Raw genomic sequence first — 24,224 nt, 5'->3', positions numbered from 1 at the left:
CTATAGATATTGGGAACTTTATCTGTATTTGAAATATTTCAGGGGATTTTTCCATTTCCCACTCTTCATTTTTTGCCATAAATGGGCACTATTTTAGGCAGCTATTGGATTGGAAAGTTCTTGCAGGAAAAGGTACTTGTGTTAATGCTTGCAGAGTTTTCCCTCTACAGGGCAAACCAGCAGTTTGCTCATCGTGTTGAGTCTGATTGCCACTTCAACATGACTGAAATAACTTCTACTCTTTGCAGCCAGAAATATTAATAGGAGAAGTTATTGTGTGGAGGCCATCCACAGTATTTTTCTTTTGTGCCTGTCACTGAAACCCATTTATTTGTTTTGGTGTTAGGCTCTAAGATGCCTTTTGAAGCTTTAAGTTGCTGCTCTTAGTATATTCTATGGCTGCTGTTTGGAAGATATTTAACTTTTAAATGGAAGCATTGCAGTCATTCAAGCCAAACCTCGATGTTAACACCTAAGGCGTCATGCAGTTTGTTTCTTCTGAAATAACTGATATGATTCTGAGTTTAACCCTTCACGTGACAAGTGATCTGAGAGTTTTTCAGTTTGTTGGCTTTTCTTTTGCAGTCAGACATGCAGCCTTTGGAGGAATCATTGCAGATTGGTGTCGTGACCTTCTCAGGTGCTCTGTGTGTTTAGTTGTGGTTCCCTTTGCTTCCTCAGGACAATACCTTGGTCTTGTATTGCTATCACACAGGTGATAGACTGTTGAGCCAGTAATAATCCCAGGCATTTTAGATGTATCATTGTTGCTGGTATTTCGAGTTGGCACAGCACAAGCACTGCCACGTTCCCTCTGTGCTTACCTCAATTTTAAACTTCCCACAGAATTTCTGCCAAAAAAGGAGAATTAGCCAGATGTGAATTTAGTTAAGGACTTAGGCCCAGTGGAGGCTAAAATCCAGCAAGACGAATGCTGAATGCACACTGCCTTGTAGAATTAAAGTTCATTGCATATTTAGACAACTAAAGTGGCTGGTTACGATGGTGAGGATGCACAGTGAATTAGGCAAAATGAAATATTCTTTGATGCTCATTGAGCAACAGAGCGAAGAACACCGCATGAGCTCGAGATACATTATTTCAACTAGCATGCATCTCTGATGTTAAATTTTTTTTTGTTTGTGTTTGAGGTAACAACAAAAAGGGACTGGTGCACATTGTGGATTTCTTCCATCCAGCATATTATATAGACCAAAAATCTTTCAGTAATAAACAGCTCAAAGTGTGGCGTGTTGGGAAAAGACAACCTGAGAAAGAGTTCACATTAAAATTTAAAGCCTTAAAAACAGGAGTGGGGAAATGACTCAAAAAGAAATGAACGAAAGTTACCATCTAGCACACTGTAAAGACAATGAAAGAATTACTGTTGCCATTGCAGCGTTCTGTGTGGGGTGAAAACTGTAATTTATTTCCGGGAGATTTCTAAGCAACTAAACCTGACAATTGGAAACCACTAAAGAGATGGGCTGCTGTTTTTAATGAGCACCTTCTGCATCGCAGCTTCTGTGGAGAAACCAGAATCTAGAGAGCCTGGTGGTGTGTCAGCAAATCTCAGTCTGTGCACAGACGTGTACCTGAGCGCACATGTGCACCGCTTTCTTTTCTTGCTTTCTCCATATAAACAAAGCTTGTGGTAGAAATTAGAGAAAAATGAAATTATATTTAAAGAGGGAACTTGGGAATCTCAGTGCTGGGTTTTGCGCAGAATATTAATGCTCCAGTTTCATTCTTGTTTCTAAGTGCTTTCTTCTAACCTTGTCAATTGGAATTCTTCTGAGTCTGGAAGCTATGTGAGCTGCAGTGAGTGCTGGAAGGACAGCAAGCAGTACATGAAGAAAATGGGACATGATTTCTCAAGCCCTGTTTTCTGAGGACTCAGAAGAAAGGATTAAGTTTTTCAATATGGGTGAAGGGCATTAGGCACCATATTGGAATTGGGGTTTCTGTCAGATGAACAGAATTGGTGCTGCATCGCAGCCTGGTCCCCTTGTAGTTGCTGGGTGCTTACAGCAGCCTGGAAACACTGCCTGAGGTCTGTTGCATCAAATAGTATGGGGACGGAAGGGGTGGCCTCGTTAGCAGTGGAATGATTGAGAATAAAGTTGTCACACCTTGCTTTTCCTACAGTTCTCCCTCTGCTGGTAGTAACCTGCCTTACCTTGGTACAAATGCAACCTGGCAGGTCACAAAAAGGGCTAGATTAACTGGTTTAGCAATTCTTTCAGTCTTCTCAACAAGCACTTTATTCTGTGTCTCTTTTCCCTCCTCTCAGTGATCTTGGGCAAGCTGGCTGTAATTGGTATTTCTATATCCTTATTAACATGTCGTCTTCACTCTTCTGAGAATGGTGCTAAACTTGGTCTCCTTCTTGCGAGGTGTATCCGGTAGAGTACCATGTTCTTCCCTACTCACAGCTGGCTGGAGTTGGCAGCATCAGAGTAAGTGGCTTCTTGGGGAAATGCTGCTCAGTGCCTGTGATGGGAGAGTTTGTCAAATGACAAAATCAGCCCTGCTTGGGGGAAAATGCCTCAGTTATAGAAAATGGTATTGAATGTTAACTGGTTTATCCCATCTCATATCTCTTCAAGCTAGAAGATTTTTATTCATGTTTTTCATCAGATCATAGACACTTTCCTACATATTTATTTCCAAAACTGCTGGTAGGTCTAGCACAGGATTGTCTTGAGGTTCTAGTCTATCCTGTCACTGCCTGATAAGGGGGTGAATGGCCTGGAGGAGGGAGTTGAGACTGGTCCCACCGGAAGACATGATGGGAGCCTTGGCAGGCTCAGCCCCAGAAGTCTTCTCCTGAGCAAATTTAGAGACTTTGTCCTAAACACAACTTTCCTTCTGGCTGCTTGACATTCTTCTGGGGGAAATGCATCTTATACTGTACCTTGCATTCTTTGTCAAATTGTATGTTTAAAAAAATGATCTATGATATGGCAGTCTGAACAGCCTTGTTGTCTATAGCTGTCTGTTGTCTCAGGACACTAACCAGCTGACCCACTGGTCACACTGGTGTGACTGATCCTATCTTCTTCTGGTTGGATGTCTAGGGCGGTGAAGGTAACGCCTCAAACTCTGAGTATTTTTATGCCGGCTTCAGTGGAGTTATGTCAGATGTGACAAGCTGAGGCTCTGGGCTAGGCTGTGAATGACTGTGGTGGAGTAGTTTCTTATCTTTTTCCTGCTGTATTTTACTGAGGGGTTTTGTTTGTTTGTTGTTGGTTTTATTTTTGTCTTTCCCCCAAGTACAGAGACTGGCTGCCTTGGTGAGGGCTTCTATCAGTGCTGACAGAACCAAGAATTTTCCCCTATGTCTAGCATGAATGTTGGCGAGCAGAACTTGCTTTGAATTTCAAAGTGTATTTAATGCAGCATAGCTCGTTTGAGGTGGGGATGGAGGCACCCACATGAAAAAAGACCCAGGAGTTACATACTTCAGCTGTAATAACCGAAGGGAGGAAAGTGGAGAAAGTAATTTGCAAAGCTACACTTGAAAATCATCCTAGCATAACATCATCATTACAATTATCTGTCAAAAGATTTAGTTTAATTACTTTTTAAAAATCTGTCTTGTCAAGATGGCCTTACTTGTCTCAGGATTTTGGTACTCTGAGGAAAGGTTAAGGAAGAGTGAATACTAATTCTGCCATTAACCACTGTCAGACACTATTCAGTGCATGTTATTCCTTGAAAACTCCTTTAGAATAGTTACCGTGGGGAATCAATAGGCATAAAGTGCCCACGGGAACATAGAATTTGGGGGGGGGAATCCACTGCCTATGGTGAGAGGGGGAAAACTTCAGCTGTAAGTGGTAAATTTGAAATAATTGAATAGCAGTATAATTGCCGTCGTGTAAAAGATTGTACATGGTTCTTTACATTTTCTTCACACAACAGTAGGCTGGTAGTAAAATTACAAGGGAAGAATATTTGATGTAATAAGCTCAAATTAAGGTGAATAATTTTCAGCGAACTGCAGAACATTGCCCCTCTTGTTGGTGCGTTATGTGGAGCAAATGTTGAGAGCTGCGGGGGCCTGGGCTGGTCCCGATGCTGAGGGTGCCTGTGAGCGGGCTGGGGGCAGCTGTGGGACAGCCTTTAAGAACAAGTCTGTTTTGTTTGCCTTTGTTTTGAATACTGGTGCAGGTAGTTTTGTGTGTTCCCGTTTAAAAGAAACTGCTATAAAATGTTTGCTGAGTCTTTTGGTGCAAATAATAATTTTGTACTGATTTAGATGACTGCCCTCTTTATCGGAGAATAAGGGTCCTGATCTAAACATATGGAGATAAATTCCTGGAGTCTAAATATATTAATATCAAGCCACTTAAAGGCCTGTGACTTCAAGCTAAGCATATATTTGAGGACTTCTTGCTTATAATTAAGCATCTCTTTCTTGTTTACTGAGAGAGAGAGAGGTGGGCTTTGCTGAGTTCAGATTTGTTCTTCCTCTGAGTGCAGATAAGGAACCTCAGTTTGCTCTTGCTATTTTTTTATTTAATGACCTTGTACTTGTAAATGAAAGCAGAATTAGTTCAGTAATTATATAAAATTAAAAATACAATGTTAAACTAGATTTTTATTTATTTTTAATGTATGTAATATAAAGTAGGTAGTAAAATTCTCAGGGGAGATTAATTTTTTAATAAGAATCCTGAGACCTGTATTCATTGATTTCTGAATTTTGTTCACCTGTCTTTATGTCATTTTATAGAAGAAATCTCTGGAATAGCATTAATTCATTGTAGGAGCTTTTACAAGGTCACCAGTGGGAAAACAAGATTGCTAAGAGGAATTGCATGAATAACCTACTCTTTATTTTTTTCTGAACAATGTGAAGTTTCTTTAAGCATGTGGACTGTTTGTATGAGACAAAACTAATCATGACCATCAGGGTCTTAAATAACATGTAAAAATCTGTCAGATTAGACCCTATTTCAAATAAACAGTCATGTCTTGTGTTTTTTTAAGCAAAATAATATTTTCATAGTGTCATTTAAAAAATCCCAACCCTTTTGTGTGATAGTCAGAGATAAATTATTCATAGACAGTTACTTTGAACCATTATGTTTTCCTACCTCTGCATAAAAATAAACGCAGAAGTCACTAGATTAAGCCATTGCCCCGTAATGGTTCTTTGAGAAATGTTTAACTGTAGCTGCTGCTTTGTTGTAGTGAAGAGCTGTGATTCAGACTTCATACTATGTTTGCATTTCAGCTGTCACAGAAAGTGAAAGATGAAGCCTCTTGTTCTCTTGGTTCTTGTGATCTGTACTGTAGTCAGCATGAATTTGAAGCTCGTGTCAAAGAGAAATTCTGGTAAGTCACAGAAAAATATTTTTACTTCTGAATCTGGACCTAGTGCTCATGCAATCAAGCATTTTATCTGCTTTTTGTTTTGCATATATACTTCTTGTTCTCTTCTGGAAAAAAAAAAAAAAAAAGAAAAAAAGTCCTAATCAACGTGGTTCGCTTACCAGATGTTACAGGATGTATTTTCTGACTGTAATGTTCTGTTGATGTGACTTTAAGCTATTCGAAAATGTCCTTATGTTTTCTTTTACTAAAAAAACCCCACAACTTAAAAAAAAAAAAAAATTAAAAAAGGTTGAAAACCCACAAAGGTAATAATGACTTTGGCATTGTTTTAACAACATCCAGTCTTTTTCTCATGCTAAGGGATTTTCTTAACTGTGAATGTGGTTTGTGGTGACTTTTAAGTTTGGTCTGTATGATTTGTGTGTATATTGGAAGGGCATCTTCCAAAAAGTCATGCCAGCCATATGTGTGATCATACATAGTGTGAACTGGGAAGAGCTTTCCTGGGTAGATAATCTCTGATTATTCTGGCAGTGGAAGACAGTGGGTGTTTATGTTTACATCTGGTTTTGAAACCTGCTAATAGTAACAGAACGCTTCAAAGAAACTTTAGAGTATCTCCTTCCAGGATGATAGACAGTTGATCTGGATAATGTTTCGTCTGTATTAGAACCTGAAGTGATTTCTAGTCCATGCAGCTCTCCCCCTCAAAGGGAATGGTGAGTCCATGAGACCGTTTGGCTTTCTCAAGTTTGGAAGGGCTTTGGGGAGACAGGTGGGTCAGGTGCAGTGCTGCATAGTGCTGTTGGTCTGCTAGAGCCTTGCGTGTTGGGCAGGTAACTGATGCAGGATGTTGTGCCTTTAAACTTACATCTTAACTTAGTCATTTTTTCCCACTAGTTGTGTGCTATGCATACAAGTATGAGGGCTTCTGTTGATCTCGTGGTCCTCAATATTATCAGCCAGCACTTTTAGTAGTACAGATGCAAAAAGGAATTACTGAATTTAGATGGTGTGGCCAGTTTTAAATTTAATTTTTGCATTTCTTGAGAAAGGAGAAGAAAAGTTATTGGTCCATCTATTATAAAGAATTCTATGTCACATTCCAGGCTAGGAAGTGTAACTCTGGGGACCACCAGATGCTAGACTGAATTCTTTCTGCTGGGCTAGAAAGTATAAATGGGTATTGCTAAATTGAACTATTCTATAGCCTTTTGTTGTGGTTATTGTGCCCTGAGCCCTGTGTGCCCTGTGAGAGCAGTCAGGGATATCGAGATTTGGCTAGAGTGGAGTTTGATCTAAACTCTGCTAAGGGTGTTGCTGTTTTTCAAAACTGCTATTACAGGCCTGGATGGGAACCCTTTTGAGATCCATAATCTATATAATTGAGCAGCTTTGATTCACTGGTGCCAGACAACACCACCTGGCTGCAAGGAAGGGCCTTTGCCTTTCCTTTATCAGAAATACATATCTGTAGAAGTGACATGCCTGTGGTTATAGCATCATTCAGCTAGTAGCTTACCTTTAATTATATTTTAGCATGTGCATGTGGGGGTCTTTTTCTTTCTTTTTGTTTATAATCTGCTTTCTTTGACTGCAGAATGTTGTGTGTTATTGGCAGGTGTTGACAGTATCAATTCAGGTTGAGTACTGGTGGGAAAAATGCTTTAATATGTCAGACTGCCTGTTGCTAAATATAACCCACTAGTGAATAGCTGGTTCTTTTTCTTTTCATTTGACTGCATTGGTATAAGTTGAGTATAAGACAGTGCAGAAAAATGCACATAAAGTAAAATTACAGTTTATTTGCAAGTACATGATCAGGTAGTTCAATATTCATTGTGTCATATGTGCTGAGTCTTAGGTTGCTGTGTGGAGCAAACTATTGATTTTTTTTTTTTTCCTCTCTTTCTTTTTCCACTGCATTTTGTGTGAAATACATTTTCTGTTTCTGTGGTTTCAGCACTTGGAGCAAAATTGATAATTTGCCTCCCTTTCTGAAAGGGTATTTATGTATGAAGGACTGTTTGATTGCTTGGGGCATTACTAAATGTTATATGTTGTGAAGGGACAGATGCTCCAGAGGCTTCTGAACTTTAACTATTTGTATTGTTGTTTAAGTAGAAGATTAGAGATAGTGAACAGATGGAGCAGGCAAATGCACGTAGAAACAAGGAGACCATGTTGCTTGATAGGGTGATAGTAGCTGTAGCATGTTGGTGCTGTAGTTCAGGATGGTTTTTTGGTTTTTACTGCTGTCTTGATAAAGGAGAGTTGGAAGGGGAAAGTAACTTAATGTTTGCTTGTGGGCAGCTGCACTGCAGTGTAAACAGCAGAATGGCTGAAGTCAGATGAGAGCTGGGGTGGGGGAGTGGCTGAGGTGCCCAATGACAGTCTGTGGGCAGGATCCCTGCAGCAGTTTCTGGATGGATGCTGTAGTCTTGGGTCTTGCTGGCTATTGGTATGGGGATGTCTAAGCTGGTGAGCATTCTTAAAAGGGGAAGGGAAATTGTGCAGACAGTTATGTAGAACTGTGTGAAGTAGTGCACACAAAGTGCTGACACTGATGATAAAGACAGATTTGGGCTACTAGGGCAATAAACCAGCAAAATCAGGGTATCTGTGTCTTTGCTGACTTATGTAGACTGGCGTTTTCCCAAGCAATATGTAGAATTATTGCATAAATGGCCAGAATTGTGATTAGGGTTAAGTACATGAACAGTTATGAAGTTGACTAGCATGTGTGTAATACCACGTAACAGAATATATCTTCTTTAAGGCACAGGGAGAATCTAAAGAGAGCCCAGTTGAAGAAGACTTGGGGTGGATCAATGAGAAGGTGTGGTGTTGTCTTTTGATGATGCAAATGCATTGCTAAAACCAAGGCAGTCAAAAGAGGGGCAGAATGTCCAGAAGGGCGTTACCAGTCAAACTGAAGTTCCATTTAAGAGAACAGGATTTGGCTAGGAAGGCATCTTTAGAGGCTGGTGGGAAAATACTCCTTCAAAGCCAAGGAATGGAAGCCCAAGGGGAGAATGTTGAGGATGAAAACTCCAGATGGCAAATGCAGACAGTACACAGGGGGCTGCGCAACAGGCAAGAATCACTAAGGGGAGGTCAGGAGTGGAGGATCCAAGATGTCAAGCAGAAGGTGATGAAATGGTGCTCCAGTTACAAGCATAGAATTAAAGTTTGCTGAAGAAACAGCCCTCATGGAAGGGAAAAACTGAACTGAAAGAGATTTGTCTCATGGCCTTTACTTGCCCTCTGTTATAGATTCAGGTGCCTGTGTTTCTTTTTGGAGAAGACAAACAGGAATGCACATGCAGGCTACAGATAGATTTTTAGAGCACCTTGCAATGCTGCAAAAATGACACAGAAACTAGGAGCAAGACAAATTTGTTTGGCTGCTTCTCAATTGAGATGTGGAGCCAAAATAATTAAAATAGGTGAGCTAATTTAATTATGCTAGTCAGATTCTTCTTTACAGGCGGCAACTTCCAGATGCTCCAGAAGAAATCTGTCATGTCTACAGAGTAATGATTGCTGTTTGTGGTGGGAAATGAACAGTTTGCCTCAAGCATCTGTGTGAATGTGATGTTGACTTAAGTTTTACAAGCATTTCTTAATGTTAAGAAGCTTTTTTGAAAGCTGCAGGTCATCCTTTTTGCCTGCTTCGAGAAGTAAAACTGATCAAATAGCTAATGCTGGTACTGCAGTCTTAGCAATATCCTAGAAATGGTATTTTACAAGTGGAGGTTATACAAATAAACTGAGGATGTGGGAGCTTCTAGGTTCCCAGCTGGTAGGTGATTTCCTTTTAATCTGATTAAGTGACTTATTTTTCCAAGCCCTTCGTATATAGTGCTTTGAATAATCATAGCAGGCAATATAAAACAAATTTTAAAAAATCATTGCATTTTTTAAGCAAAAGATTTTTCAGATTACAGATTCTGTTTGACTTGGTAGACATAATTCCATTAGTGAATAATTTATGCCATTTATTGTTGCTGTATTTACTTCCTGAGCTGCAATACCCTGTCTCAGCATGCTGGAGCTCCAGAGGTCAGGGGAGCCTTTTGTGGAGGAGCATAGGCAGACATCCCCAAAGCTTCCACGAGGCTGCTGGCTGCAGAGCTGGTAGTAGTCTTTCTGCAGGTTAACCAAGTTTAACTGGCTGGTATGCTGGCACTGGTGCATCCTCCAAGGTACAGAACCAGAGTTCTGTGTCTTGTCCTCTGTAATGTGTCAGATGGATGTGCTCTGGGATTCTGGCCTTCTCTTCTTTATCTTGGGACCACCCAAAAGGCAGTCATATGCAAGAGGAGCAAGTGCATCTCTGATTTCCCCCCTCCACCCTACCCTGTCACCTTCCACCCCACCCCATCACCCTCCACCTGCATCCAACTTTGTCAGAAGTGGCTTGGGAGGGAGAGGGCTTGGCTTAGCATCATGCTGTACTCTGTATGGGCATAGGCAAATTCCCTCATTGATGTTGCAGTGAGCAAATATAGTGCTTTAATATATTGGCTTGGTATTTTTTGCCTTTTATATGTCATGCAACAACTTACTCTGATCTGCTACAGATGTTTCAGGAGGCCTTCCCTTTCCTACTGGTTGTCTGTGCTCTAACCTAGGATTTCCCTTGGCTCCCTCTGTGAAGCTCAGTCTTCCAGTATTGTCCCCTGATCACTTTGGCCGTGTAAATCGTGACATAGGTGGAAGAGGAGGTGTTTGTACTTCAGAGGTGACTCATGGATTTGTGCCTGGAGTGAGATGTCCTAGAGGACAACACTAACCCTAACCTCAAATGCCCACTGCTTCTGCTGGAGTGGGCCTCTAAAGAAGCTGCAGGATGAGCAGTCACAGTTACCATTTGCTTTCTGTTTGCAATTGCATCTGCCTGAAGAGCTGACTTCTGGCCCTGATGTAAAATGCATAGCTATGAGCCCTCACAATTTCTGAGATACAAGTGATGCAAAAGAGGCTTTCAGCTTTTGCTGCCCGCAAATAATGTGCAGACATAGAAGAAACTGGAGCTTGGCGGCACTAATCAGTGCACGCCTATCTCTTACTTTTCCCAGAAGATGGTAAATTATTTAGAGCTCCAGCAAACAAAAAAAAGTTCAAATCACTGTTGTTCTAAGCTGTCATCAGTGCAGGAATGTTCAGTGCCTCTTGCATATGGTCGAGCCTGCTCACGGGTCCATGGCTGCTCTCCATCTGTTCGGTTTGGATCAGCGGGAAGCAAGGAACCAGGCACCTGCACTTGGTCAGGTCTCGGGGGGCTACCAGCAAGTAAGCGGTGGAGCATTGTTGGTCTGTGCACCTTGTCACGGGAGTCTCAGCTTCAGTTTCCTCTCCCGTAAACAGAAAGCGGCATTGCAGCTAGACAGACCTATCTGGGAGACAGCTGGCACCTCTTGGACATTCTGTTTGCTGGTGGGGAGGAAGGGAAATGCATAGAGGAGAGCAAGAAAGGAAACAATCTGCTAGAGGTTTGGGGTTTCTTTAGTGACCTCAACCTGACAGGGTTTAAATATTGAACTTATTTAAGCACTGAAATTTTTAGCTATTACACTCGTTTAAAATGAGTTCATGTATAATTAAAACAATTAAAATATTGAGCTGATACTGTTTTTTTTCCAAAAGGAAAACCACAGCGGTATCTGAATAAAATAAATGTACACAATTAAATTGTTCCACAATTGTGTAGATCAGAAAGGTAGGATCTTTAGGGGTAGGGGAAATAAGCAAAGCAGGGAAGAAATGTCATTTCCTCAGTTAAAAATGTATAATATTCCACTTCTGCAATGAGCATCATTTCAGCTGTTTGGATATCTGTTCTACCTCTAGCTGCAGCTTGTAAGAGTTTATTAGTAATATCTGAACCTCTAGTAGACATACTGTCATGATTGAGAAATCTTCCAGTTCTGTGCCTTTAACTGGATAATACATTTTTTTCCCCTCCCCAAAATGAGGCCTTTAAAAATAAAAACCGTGGTGTATCAAGGTGTCTTTGCTTTGTTTTCTTCAAGATCCTAAACAGAATTTTTAAGAGTGCTCTTTATTGCAGTATTTGTAGTATGCTGACTTTGAGGCTGTGTCCTAGGTTCATGTAGTTACTCTGAAACTGGCTGTCCTGAGGGACAGGGAGAGTTGTTCTGGCATGCTTTGTTTCCCATTTGTTCATGAAAATATTTTTGGAAGGTCTGTCTGAATGTTGAAATATATATAAATAATGCAGCTGCAAAGTTACCCAGAACAGAGCTTTCAAGCTCAGCATGTTCACTAGTCCTAGAGATGAATGGCTGCTCAGTTTGGGACCTCTTGGTGATGCAGAGGCTGGGAGGTAACTTAGGGGGATATAGACCTATAGGAGCTATAGGGAATCTCTGACATATGGCTTAGCTTTGTGTCAGCTCCTGACCAAGAGCAGTTCTGAAGTACGCTTGGGGTTTTGTAACCTGAATACATGTTTACGTGAGATTTTACAGACTGCTGTATATATTTGAAGGAACATCAATAAGGCTCCTTAGATTGAGCTAGGTATGAATATTAATACCCTTTTTCATATCTGTGTACACTGAATTTAAAGAACTTTTTCTGCTTTTGTTTCAGAACCTTGCTTGTTGTTTGAAGTACAGTTCAGCTTTAAATTGCTAGTCCTTGTGATACATTGTATCAGAAACTTATTTTACTTACTTGTTTTTACCATTAATGTAGTGGTGAAAATGGCAAGCCGTAAAATTGTGAGGCAGGAGGTGTTGGGATCACTATGAGAAATAATGCCAGAAATGAGAATTAAGATGCATTTTTGGTGTGGGTTTTTTTTTTGTATTTTAACTTTGGAGAGGTTGGTTTTTAATATAGAAAACATCAGAGGTTTCCTCTTTCAGGATGTGCAGAGTTAAGTATTCCAAGTTGCTGACCTGTGAAGAAGGAAGGAATTCTTTTCAGTGCAGTGCATGTATGTGCAAACGTTAGTACATAGACCTGGGTGAAACTCTTGTGATACTGTTATAACTAAAGCAGGAATGATTGCCTATCTAGGAGTTGAAAACAAATTGATCTGAGCTGTAATGTCACCTCTAGAGTGAACATTTTATCACTTTATTAATCTCTAACCCTTTCAAAGCCAATCGATTCTTTCCTACAAGAAGTATGATTAGTACTTATAATACGTACTGATATGAAACCATACAGTGCTTCGCCACTGAAGACAGAGACTTAGATGGCAGTTAAGCCTCTTACCTGAGCACTTGGCTTTTCCGACACACGGTAACCAGGCTCTGGCCTCCCTGTGTGGTTCTTCCTTCAAGGCAGGAAGGCGGTGTGAGGATATTTCTGTTAGCTTGACTTGTTTTAAACCTTCTCCACATTTGAGATTCACAAAACTGTAACTTTGCTGCATATGACCTATGGAAACTCTTACTCCCAGTCTCTCCCCCACCCCACCCCCCCTTTTTTTTAAGGAAGGGATTTTGACGCTCATTTTAAGACAGGTTTGCACCTTTGAATGATCAGTATTCCTTTAAAAAAAGTATCTACTGAGATTTATGCATCTGTTAATCCAGAGGTGAAATTAAATAGTAATTGAATGAATATGAGGCTGTTTGTTTTGCTGATGCACTCCATGATTCTAAGGTTATTTGAATCTCTGTGCAGAGCCACTTCATGCATGCTTCTGCTGTCTTACATGTTGAGTAAAACATATGTGGGTGGGCCTGGAAGAGGAAGAGTAATGTGAGTTATAATCATTCCTGTCTCTTTGAGCTAATGGTAAAATACAGAAATATAATCACATTCTGCAGGATAGGGCTCCTCAGAATTTCTTTTTCAGTCACACAATTTCATTTTGAGCAGTAAATTCCCTGAGATGCATACATTTAATAAGCAATGGAAGACTGCTGGAATGTGAATCAAAGGCAGGGTTATTCCCAGGCTCTGTGTCTCTGGGGCATTCAGGAGCTGCAGCTGAATGCTGGGACTTGTGAGGTCCTTGATACGGATGTTGGATGAAGAAGCTGGAAGACTTCGAACAAGTATTGGTCTGACCCTACTGTTTCTGGGATTTGCTGGTGGGAAGCAGTTGGCCATGTCAAATCTCTGAAAACTGAGAGTGTGAGGGCACTTTTGTGGAACCAGAGGATCCCGCAGGCTTCCTCGGCTCCCAGGCTGGAGGTGGATGTGCAGCCATCAGCACCGCTCCCTGGCAGAGCTCCCTGGTGAAGGGGAACCACCTTCTGCACCTGCTGCTTCCTTTCTGGTTGCAGGCTCCTATTGCAGAGTACGGTTTGTTGAGAAAATATAGCAATTTAAAAGTATTTCTGAAATCCATTTGCTCTTGTACTTGTAGTTTAGAAAAACACATTTGAAACTCAGGCCAAGAAAATAATTATTGTAGGTTTGAGCCTTTGAGTCTATTACTTATTTTTGACGTGACCTTGAAAATCTTGTCCTGTTTTATAAAGCCAGAGAGGTGTGAATAATCATGTGGTTTTAGACAATCAAAAATAAGGAAATAAATTAGGATGTGTATCACTAATGACATTTTGGATGTAATATTTCTATTCAAAATGACATCTGTAATTTTAGGCAAATCAGGGGACTACAGTGGAAACTGCACTTAGGAGTGTCTCAGCTTTATTGAAGCAGACTGAAAGCTGAAGCTTTTTGGCTGACTTCTGATGTAGGTCAACATAATTCTTATTCACCATGATTTTACATCATATTATTTACAGCATTATGATTTTTTCATCTGGACTGGATGATTAAATTTGCTCTTTATCATTCCGTGTTTATTGCAGATGGTTTTGTTCCAACTGCAGAACATGCCTTTGACTTAGTGCATGAGAGATGAAACCTAAATCCAGTCACCTGGGATGCCTGGCTGCAACTGTTGGGGACCTTACATGGGGAAAGTATAAAGCTCAAATGATGAAGAGAGGGTCTTTATTAAATCCTGTTTCAGAAATGTCTACAAATGAACTGCTCCATTTGCTGTCCTTCATAAAGAGCTGTAATTAATGGCTTTTTCTGCAGGACACAGATCCCAAGTGAACAGTTGGCTGGACAGCACACTTGTGTGAAGTCTTTTGCAGAATGTGTCAGCAACTTGCTTCATCTTGTAGTGAGGAAAACCCTTGATGTACTATAGGAACTAGTAGTTGTCTTTGGGAACAGTTTCCTCCCCTGCCCCCAGCACTGAAATGCTGGGTACCTCAGTCATGAGAACTTAAAAAAAATGCAAATTCCGCAATGTGATTGTGGAATGGCTCGGTAATGTCAAACCAAGTTGAAACGTTACATTCAGGCTCTTAGTGGTGTGTAAATATGAGCATCCTCAAGGGAGGCCAGTGTTTTGCTTGCTGAGGGCTGCTGGGTAAAAGCTCTTCTCTATAATAGTGTCAGTGCAATGAGTGGAGTTGGCGTATTTTTCAGATTTGTGCAAGACAAGCGCCTTTCCTGCACACAGGATTGCCCTTTCAGAATCATGATGTAATATACTTGTAAAAATCAGATCTCCTGTAGTGGTTTTATTGTGCACATGAAAGTTGTGCATTATCAATGTAATTACTGAGATAATTTAATACTCGTTCTATGCTTTACTACAGTGCTTTCCAACAGGGAGCTGTAAAAGGTAATTTTGATCTCCTGAAACTTTGTTTAGGTTATTAAGAAATATGTCTTTAGTGGCAAAAGAGGGAATTCTATTTTTGCATAATCTAATAGCCCCTTAAGGCTCACCTTTTAAAATCACATCAATCAGATAAGGGATGAGATGGGAGCAGTCAGTCATTTCACGAAGCGTGCAGTGATTCTTGAGCGCACAGCATCCTCGGCTGGCGATCCTCAGCTCTGGGGCTGTGCAGCATTTGGTGACAGTCAGTGTCAGATTGTTCTGAATGACTGGGAGGTGAGAGGGAATAGAACCATCGAAGGTCTGGTCCTGGCTTTTCCAGTCCATCCTTTGAGGTGTTGTTGAAGGTATCTTAGTGCCCCAAAGCATCTGGAGGGAGGGAGAGGGCTGCGCTACCCCCCCTGCAGATGCTGTTCCCTGGGAAGCAGCGATGCAGCCCCTGCTCAGGGTGGTCCCAGCAGGGGTTTCTCAACCTTGTGTCCCACACATGGGGTTTGGGCTCTCTTCTAAGGAGTTGGACTGGGCTGTGTTGTGCACCTCGCTTTTCTTGAGAAACTTTCTTTAGAGTAGGATACACTGTAATATGCCAGAAGAATTAAGTAGAGGAAGCTTCTATGTAGAGTGAGAGATGAGCTCATTAATTGCTTAAAAATTAGGCAGTCTCCATCTGAGTAATCGGTGTTGGCTGGCTGGCCGGCCTTCCTTGGTCTAAGAAGTAGCTCATTAGTAGAATACACACAGATGGTACTGTGCTCTAAGATATTTAAAATACACAGGCAGCTGTATTAATAAGGCAAACCTGTCCTTAGTCTCCGTGACTGAGTTTGCTACAAGCAGCAGAGGGAACAGTGTCATTTGGTAAATATTATTAGGTAAATGCATTTCCATAAACTTATTTAGTTTTCACATTTTCCTGTAGATAACAGATTATGATAAATACTCAAAGTAATTTACTGTTTCTGTGTTGCAAGAATGGACTTACAATAACTATTTCATTTGTTCAGTACCTAATTTACCCGTATAATTGCCTAGAGGGAGAGATGTATTCAGAGTGTAATTTTTATTTGGAATATATATAGTTTTTTGCTTTTTGTCCTGTTTTCATGTATGCAGCGTGTAAACAGTTTGTTCAAAATAAGGCTTTTTCTGAATGAGTTGAGTTCCTCCTGCAAATGGTAGTGGATAGAAAGAGAAGAAATCACCCACCAGTGAAGAGGGAAAGTGCTGGGCTGGGGTGCCTAACACTACTGGAGGAAGAGCCCCCTTGCAGTGGGTGAGTGGGGACATCGCCACTGTCCTGCCCGGCCACCCTGGGGTCCCCCGATTTCAAAGCTGTAGGGTAAAAGCAGAGATGAAAATAATCATGGGTTCATTTTCAAACGACAGATGTGCTCTCTGCTTCTCATCCCACGTCTCTCATTGAATGGAGAACTGCTCCATCCCTCCTTCAGGCAGTCTCTTTTTTGCCTGAGCGGAGTCTGAGCCCAGCTTTTAATTACTGCTGTCCATTAATGCATTTGGCTGTGAGCAGTGAGATTCCTCAACCCATCTATGAATTCATAAGCATATTGGCTTTCCTCTTAAAAGAGACTTTTACCATTAAGACTGGGCTGGGCAAGAAATCAGCCTCCCTCAGTTCTTCCCCAAACAGCCACGGTTAGGTCTCCTATGTAGTTACACTTTGTTTAGCTGCTTTTCATATCACTGCTCAAATGCTTTCGTTGCAAACTGTGCTAAACAATTTCTAATGAAAGAATTTATTGTTTCCCATGTTGTTTCTCTACAAACTTGGTGCATTTCACACCTTCCTTGAGGAGCAGTTAAATAGTGCTGCTAGTTACAATCTTCTGGTGCATGCTTTTTCACCAAGCCCTCAACAGAGCTGTTTGTTGCATTTCTGGTGGATAGAAATTACATTGATGCTGCACTCTGTCTTTCATTTCTAATAGATTGGATGTCTTATTACTTGAGTGTAAGCTGTTGTTGAAAAGAATGGTTCTGTGTCAGCTTGATTAGTCTTTGCGTTGGTGTGTATGTGCAAGTTACAGTGCTGTTTTGGTAGATCTTTTTGAGTTAATGTTTGTTTTTGTGGAGTATATTTTAAAAATAGTAGCATGGAGTAGGTAAATCAGGAACAGATTTAGTCTGTGAATAGTATTTTAATAGTTAGCATGTTGCTTTAGTGATACACAAGTGTTTTGAACAATCCTGATCCTCTCTGAGGTAGAGTACTATGCAGTTTAAGTCCTGCTTTGGGCTCAAGCTTTAATCCTTGGTAGTGTGTGTGGTTTCCCCACCCTGCACTGGAGGGAGCAGAACTATCATGAAACAAGGTTTATTTTGTGGAACTTGAATATTTGAACCTGAAAAATTTGAATGGAATGTACTTACTGCCCTGGGGCAGTGGGATTCAGTGTTTCCAGGGTCATTTAAGGATGGCTGGAAACTTAGTGGTGCATTGAGAGATGGGAGGATGGGATAGATGTCATGCACAGGGAACTGGGAAGGCTTTTTGCAAGGACATGTGTAAAAGACTAAGGCTTTAGAAGAAGACACTTTAAAATGTTTACTTGGTTATAGATTTGGCTTGATGGAGCTGTGGGGAGGGTTTGGGGTTTACAAGGACAGGAAATCACCAAATGACATGATTTCCAAGGACATTCCAGGAGTTTGGTGGCAGTGGGATTCCATAAGCTGTTCAAAGATGGCAGCGTATGCAGTCCTGGAAGCAAATAGGGCTTTTCAGTGAAGGTGTTGAAGAAGAAAGAGCAGTACTTCATTTTTGCTTTCAAATTGCATGGTAATTTAAGAGGGTTTACTAGTAACCTTAGGCTGTGTGTTTTTTTCTCCTGCTGTAAAGCTATTGAAGTTGGTGGCATTAAACTAGGAATTAACAAACATGACTGTGTAGCGGTGGGGCTGTTTCTCCCTTCTGTGTGCTGAGCTTCTGCTTATTTGGTGTGATTCTGCAAAAACAACCATTGATTTCAGTTATTCAGAAGCTAATTACCTTGTAACCCACAGGATCAAGCAGCAGAGATGCTTATTTAGCCTATAACAACACAGTTCTTATTATGGTGCCCGGTTGTGTTGGCACTTGCTGCAAGGAACCTCCCATTGACCCTGCTTGCGTGATGGCTGCAGAGCAGGTCTCCGCACACGTCCCCTGCCTCCAGACTGAGACTATTGTGCATGCAAATGGCCAGCAATTATCATTTAAGTAATGAGTACTTAATGGATGTTTGTACTCTGTAAATCTGAAGCATTCTGAAGCTGAAATTTCCCTGCCGGTATAATTTGATGTGTGCCACGAATTGCTGAGGTGAGAACACAAGTGGGAAGAAACCCAGTTATCAGTGACAGTAGCCTCTGACAGCTCCCTCTCCTGCTTCAACCTCAGGTGTTGCAGTGGGTAAGTGGAGAGAGAGAAGTATAAATGTATCACAGTAAATCCCCAGGAAAAACCTTTGCTTTTTCGAGATTGTATCACAATGACAATTGCACTGCAGTGGATTTTGTAGGGACCTGGCTCTTTATTAAAATAAAAGTCAAGCCTGTCCATATGGTAGGTGTAGCAGCAAAAATTCCCTTAAAATGACACCTTGGCTGTAGTTTGACTAAACAACCAGCAAATAGTTTAGTGTAGGCTGAATTCAGGTATGCTGTGCCAATTCCTTCAGTGTATCCACTTTAAAAGGCCAATTAATGCTAATCCATTTGGATACCACAGTATCGTTTCCAAAGAAAATACGAAATTTGAATTTTAATTGAAGTTTTGTAGCCCACAAGAGAGAAGTAATACACCACTGCTATTATGCAAAGACAGATCCTTTGAGGGGAACTCCCAGTTGCAATTCCTCAAGCATCTTTAAGATTCTTAGAAGCAAATCAATACACTTCCCAACAATGATTATCCTCGGAAACCTTCTCAATTAGATATGATATAAAGAAACAAAACTGTGGTGGTCTCCAGCCGAGCTTTTTCTGTGAAACTGCCTTTGCAACTGGAAAGCGAAATGAAATTGTAAACCAGAACATGACTATATCAGTAAGTAGCTATCTTTTGTCAAGTATGTGTGGTGATAAAATTACCTCTGAGGTTGGAATTGTTGACTCATTTAAACGATAAGTTCTCATGGACTGGCATTGTCTCTGTTCTCTATTTGACTGGAGCTTTTGAGTGCTTCAACTCTGTGAAGGACCAGAAATACTTTAGTAGTGCTAATTAGAGGGCCACAACCTGTCCTAAAGTACTTGTTTGAACTCACAGTGATAATGAGAAAATATTAATCTCTTAGAATGTTAATTAAGGTTATTTATAGAGATTAGGATCACTTTGTACAGAAGAGCAGAAATGCTGCAATTCCTGGTAGGACTATTTTTTATAAATTCAGAAACAATTATTTTACTGATATTGTTTGTGATTAACTTTTAATGGACTTACGATGATTAGAGTGGCAAAGAACTACACTGTGGATCAAGATTGCTTGATAATTCTTTTGCTGTGAGGTGGCTACTGTTCTCTATCACTTGCTTGACTGAATGCACAAATTAACTTATTTCTGCAAGAAAAGGCATGAGATGGCCACTAAACACATGGTCAGGCTATCTCAGTCCTCTACTGTTCAGTTTGCAGCATCAAACATATCTATAATGTATATGTTTAATGGTGCTTCTTTGAGAGAGACAGCCTGTTGGGATGGAAAGAGCCAGTGCTGTGTAATGAGGGGTTTGTGCATTAGTTCTTGGAGCATTACGGCTGGTGCTGCTAAAATGGTAGTGACATCTCCATCTCACTGTGTAAAGCAAAAGCAGGAATACTCTTAAGTAGCTAGCACAAATTAGTTTTGTCTTGAACAAATTCATTGTGCTCCAGCATCTGTGTGTGAAGGATGCCTCTGAGTTGGTGGTGGAAATAGCAGGCTGCAGATCTCCATAATTTCCCATCGTCATTGTGTCCAGTGAAGGCCACCAACAGCTCTTCTCAAGCGATCTTCCTCAGAGCACACACTGAGACTACAGGACAATCTTCTGGAACCCAAGTTTGCTCCATCCTGGGTTCATTAACTTGTTCAAGCTGTTTTATTTGATCTGAATGGAATAGTCATGGGAGCAGAGCATTTTTAACAAATGTGGGAAATTCAGGTTCATGCTTTCCAGAATAATGGAAATGTAGTTTTCTGTTAATTTCTATTTTAAGTTCTCTTCCTGCATTTAGTCATCTAGTCTGCATTTGGTTACAACTTTCACAGTTTGACTCCAAGTCCATGTACTTTGTGTTGCCAGCTGGCGAAATAAAATATGGCAGCTTTCTACAGACAGCAAAGAACTCCCAAATCAGGAAGGATTTATTAAGTCCCTATGGCTGCTTTCTGCCGTAGTCTTTGGCACAGTCACACATTACTCTTATATGCAATTCCAAAAGCACCACTAACGTGCTCCTTTGGTCTGTTAACTTTCATGTCTCTCCATACTGACAACACTCCATTGAAACACACTTGTAACCTGAAAAAAAGGGTCGAAAAAAGTGTGTATGTTTAACGCAGCTGATTTTAAAATGTCAAAGTTCAATTCTCTGGTGATGCACTGTAGTGGAAAACTGTGTAAGAAAACCTCTTGTGCAGGGGATCATAGAATGATGATAAAGCACTTGAGGTCTCCTTGGATTTGGGGTCTCTGACCTGTTAGACCTCAGCCAGCATTACTCTGCCGTGTTTGCTCAGAAAGGGTTAAAGGCTTTCTAGCACCTTCTGAATACTAGAGGTGTTATTTTCCCAGTGTAACAGTGGAAGAATGACTACACATAATGTAATTTCAACTTAATTTAGTGTACCTCCTAGATTTTCATATATAGGATAATGCCGGAAGAATTTGAAAAAGCTTTTCTCTTACTGAAGCCTGTGTTAGAACTCTGATATCATCAGAGAAAACATGTTGATTCAAAGGACTCCAAAAAGGCCCCCTTGACTTCTGCATTTGATAATTTAAAACCACATTATCATGATTAATTTGTTGTTCTTAGTAAAATCTTAAGCTCTCCTTTTAATGAAATTGCTCTGATAGCAAAACTTCATATGCTGGTGTGATTTCCCTGTATGTTAGTTAAAAGCTACCTAATTAGAAATGTAAAAGTAATTCTTGTTGTGTAAACAAACCTCAAAACCTCTTCATGGATAATGCAATTTTACTATTTGATTTCTGCAGCACTGACAAAGAGAGGACTTTATTGAGAGATCTCTAGCAGTAATAACAAAAAAAAAGAAGTTTGCTTCTAATTAAACGGATTCTTTAGAGAGGGGATAGATTGGGGTTTTGAAATGATGGTGTGGGTTCCCCTCTCCTGTGGGAAATGGAAGGAAATGATTGCACATTCTAGAGAGACTGTGGGTTTTTCCTGTGTTTTGTAAATTTTCCGGAGGCTCCCTGTATTATTTGTGTTCATCTCCAAGGACATGTATTGTTGTATCTCCTCTTTTTAATTTCTGTAATGAAATGGGCATCTCCTGTGTTCCTGTCATCTTTTCTGAACCAAAAAGCAAAACACTGGGGAGAAAAGGAGGAAAAAAATTCACAATGTGACTTCAAGTGCTGAAGGCTTTCATACCTTTCAAAGAACTGTAACTCCCAATTCTTGTTGACTGCAATATGTTTAAAATACCCTTTGAGAAAAAATAGGCCTTGAGCACCTACAACTTTCACTGCAATTGATGAGCGCTGCAGAACCCAAGCACCACTGAAAATCAAACTATCAGTCATGCTCACTGGCCTCCTTTGATGGAGGCGACCATACGCCTTGGGGAGTTTTGGGAGCTTTACTTAAAATTCCAGCACCTAAATGAAGAGAAGTTCCTGTTAATCTCTTTGCTTCTGGTGAGCACAGCTGGGGCTGTCTGATGAGAGCAGGTACCAGAGGGTCACCTGGAAGCCCTGTCATGGTCCCTGTACCCACACATGCCCCTCTACCCCATCCCGTGATGGGATGGGCAGCCTAGAAAGTGAGCACTGATTGTCATGCACTGATTGCTGCTGCTGAGAGTCAGTTCAGATTTGTTTGCTGTAGCTTATTGTTAATTTTTGTTTTCCACCCTCTGGGGAAGAAACAAATGTGCTGTTTTTCTGGGCAAGAAGAATTACCTAGGATGGGAGGTCTTGTCCTCATTAAATTAGGAGATAGTACCACCTCATTTGCTGATCCGTGTTCATATGCCTTTGAATAATAAAATGCACCATAGTGTATAGGGCTTTCTTAAACCTTTGTAGTTTCTCTATGCTGGTGGATGATGACAGGGTTGCATACTGGAATAACTAAGTAAAAAAAAAAAAAGGGTAGGATGATTTCTTTAAAAGAGAGTGGCATGTATGCGTTCAGAATTAGAGGTTGAAACTTTTAATGAGGTGGGTTTCTTTAGCTGCAGTATAACTGGAAGAAAAAAAAAAAGATACTAAGTATGCAATATTGCATCCTGGTACATATGGCATATGTTGAAAGGCTGATACCATAACAAGTGGAATATAGGGGTTTGCAGGATCTGTGCATATGCTTAGAGCTGCACCCGGCTCATTCACAGCCTCTGTCTGTGCTGGGAGCTGTTTCTCAGGAAACAGGGCTTCCTGGGCTTCTGCACATGCTCGCTGAGCTTTGGCAGTGTAGATTAAATTCAACTGCTGAAAAGAATAACCAAAGCAGAGCAAAAAAATAGGCATGCTATATACTATATAAAAGAGTAAGCTGAGGTTCTTTGCAAGAGTAGAGTGTGTTTGCACGATGGGTGAGGGAAGGAAGGAGGAGGAGAGGAGGGTGAAAAGTTTTGCAAAGCCACTAGCTTTGCCAGGACTCAGGAGCTGGATAGCAGAGCGCCGCGGCACTTGTGGAGAGTGGGCTGTTTGTTCAGCGTGCCGTTCCTCACAGCCTGGCTTTGGATCTTGGGCCGTGTCCTCATGGTGCCTTGTGAGCAGAGGGGAGCTTGCATTTGGGAACACGGGAGCTTTGGCTGAGCGCAACGCTACCCAAGGTGAACAAACAGCTCCCAGCTAGCCTGGAGCCTGGGCTATTTATTTTTTTCTTTTTTTATTTTTCCTTGAAAAACATTGTTGAGAACTGCAGAACAAGGAAAATATGTAGAAGTTGGAAAAAAAACTTATATGGCAAAATTGCAAAGTGATGACCAAATCCTTTGAAACTTCTGAAGGCCTCGATGGCTGCAGAGCCTCTCTTCATCCAGGTGCAGCAAACTGGGATTGCCACAGTAGTCCTCTGATTGTGTACAGGACTCTGTTTTTCACAGGGGGACTCTGGCAGCTTGTGGGGCTTACAACAGCCCATATGACACCAGGGAAGTCCTGAGATCTGGATGCCAGTAGGACTTGTCGAACTTTTGTCTTTCCAAACTCTACATTGGTGAGAGGTGGAGGGAAAAAAACTGGACTTGGTGGACGAAGGGAGCGGACTTGTGCCAGAGAAATGGGCTCACTCAATGAAGAGCAGAGAGATACAGAGATTAGAAGTGAAAATGTCAAGCAGTCATGCAGTAAAAGCTCATTTCTAAGTACAAAAAGGAGCTGGGAAAGCAACTGAATTCCTCCTGTGTTTCCAGACTACATTCAGACCTTTTGGTTTTTTAAACTCTGCAGTAGCAGGGACTTCGCTTGTTCAGGGAGAAACCTTGGGTTGCAGGCTTTGCTGCGTGCATGTAGGCTGCAGGCACCATCAGGGCAGAACTTCTCCAACTGAAAGATGCTGTAGTGCCCAGAGCTCAGGATAATTCAGAATCCCCACCTGCCTTTGTGAGCGGTGTTGTATGCCCCCCTCAGGCTGCTGGCAAACACAAATAAGGGGCAGATTACAATTAAAAATGCACAGTGTCCCTGTAATGTAGCTAAAGAGGCTCTCGGGGTCATGCTCTTGTCAGCCTAGTGTCAGTTTTCATCTCAGTAAAATGTACTGAATATGAAAAGCAAAGCCCTTTCTGCAGCGCAGCTTTGTTGGACTTTGCTCTCTGTCATCTCCGGCTTGCCTCGAGGCAGGGCTGAACTCCTGAAGTTGGAGCTGGCAGCTCTGGCTCCAAGTCTTTGCCACCTGCCCTTGAGAGGGGTCATTTTGCCCCTGGGCAGAGATGGGGGTAACGTGCTGCCGGGGGTGTCTGATCATCACCTGGTGGGGGGGCCGGGCAGAGCCGTGCCGGAGGTGGGTCAGCAGCACTTGAGAGTGAAGGTCTCGCCACAACGCTCTCATGGG

At 41.3% G+C, this 24,224-nt stretch overlaps 1 protein-coding gene across 1 annotated transcript in view; it reads left to right on the top strand.

Annotated features, from left to right (window-relative positions):
• IL1RAPL2 (interleukin 1 receptor accessory protein like 2) overlaps window positions 1–24,224 on the top strand; it is a 362,581-nt gene that overhangs the window by 6,920 nt on the left and 331,437 nt on the right. The window contains exon 2 of the mRNA XM_082061910.1: window positions 5,246–5,346. Coding sequence (XP_081918036.1) covers window positions 5,265–5,346 — 82 coding nt within the window. The 5' untranslated portion in view covers window positions 5,246–5,264. The remainder of the gene's footprint in view (window positions 1–5,245; window positions 5,347–24,224) is intronic.

This window comes from Streptopelia decaocto, assembly GCF_964273445.1.
Source record: "Streptopelia decaocto genome assembly, chromosome: 10".
In the NCBI taxonomy this organism is placed as follows: Eukaryota; Metazoa; Chordata; class Aves; order Columbiformes; family Columbidae; genus Streptopelia; species Streptopelia decaocto.
This window is presented reverse-complemented; position numbering and strand designations above follow the sequence as displayed.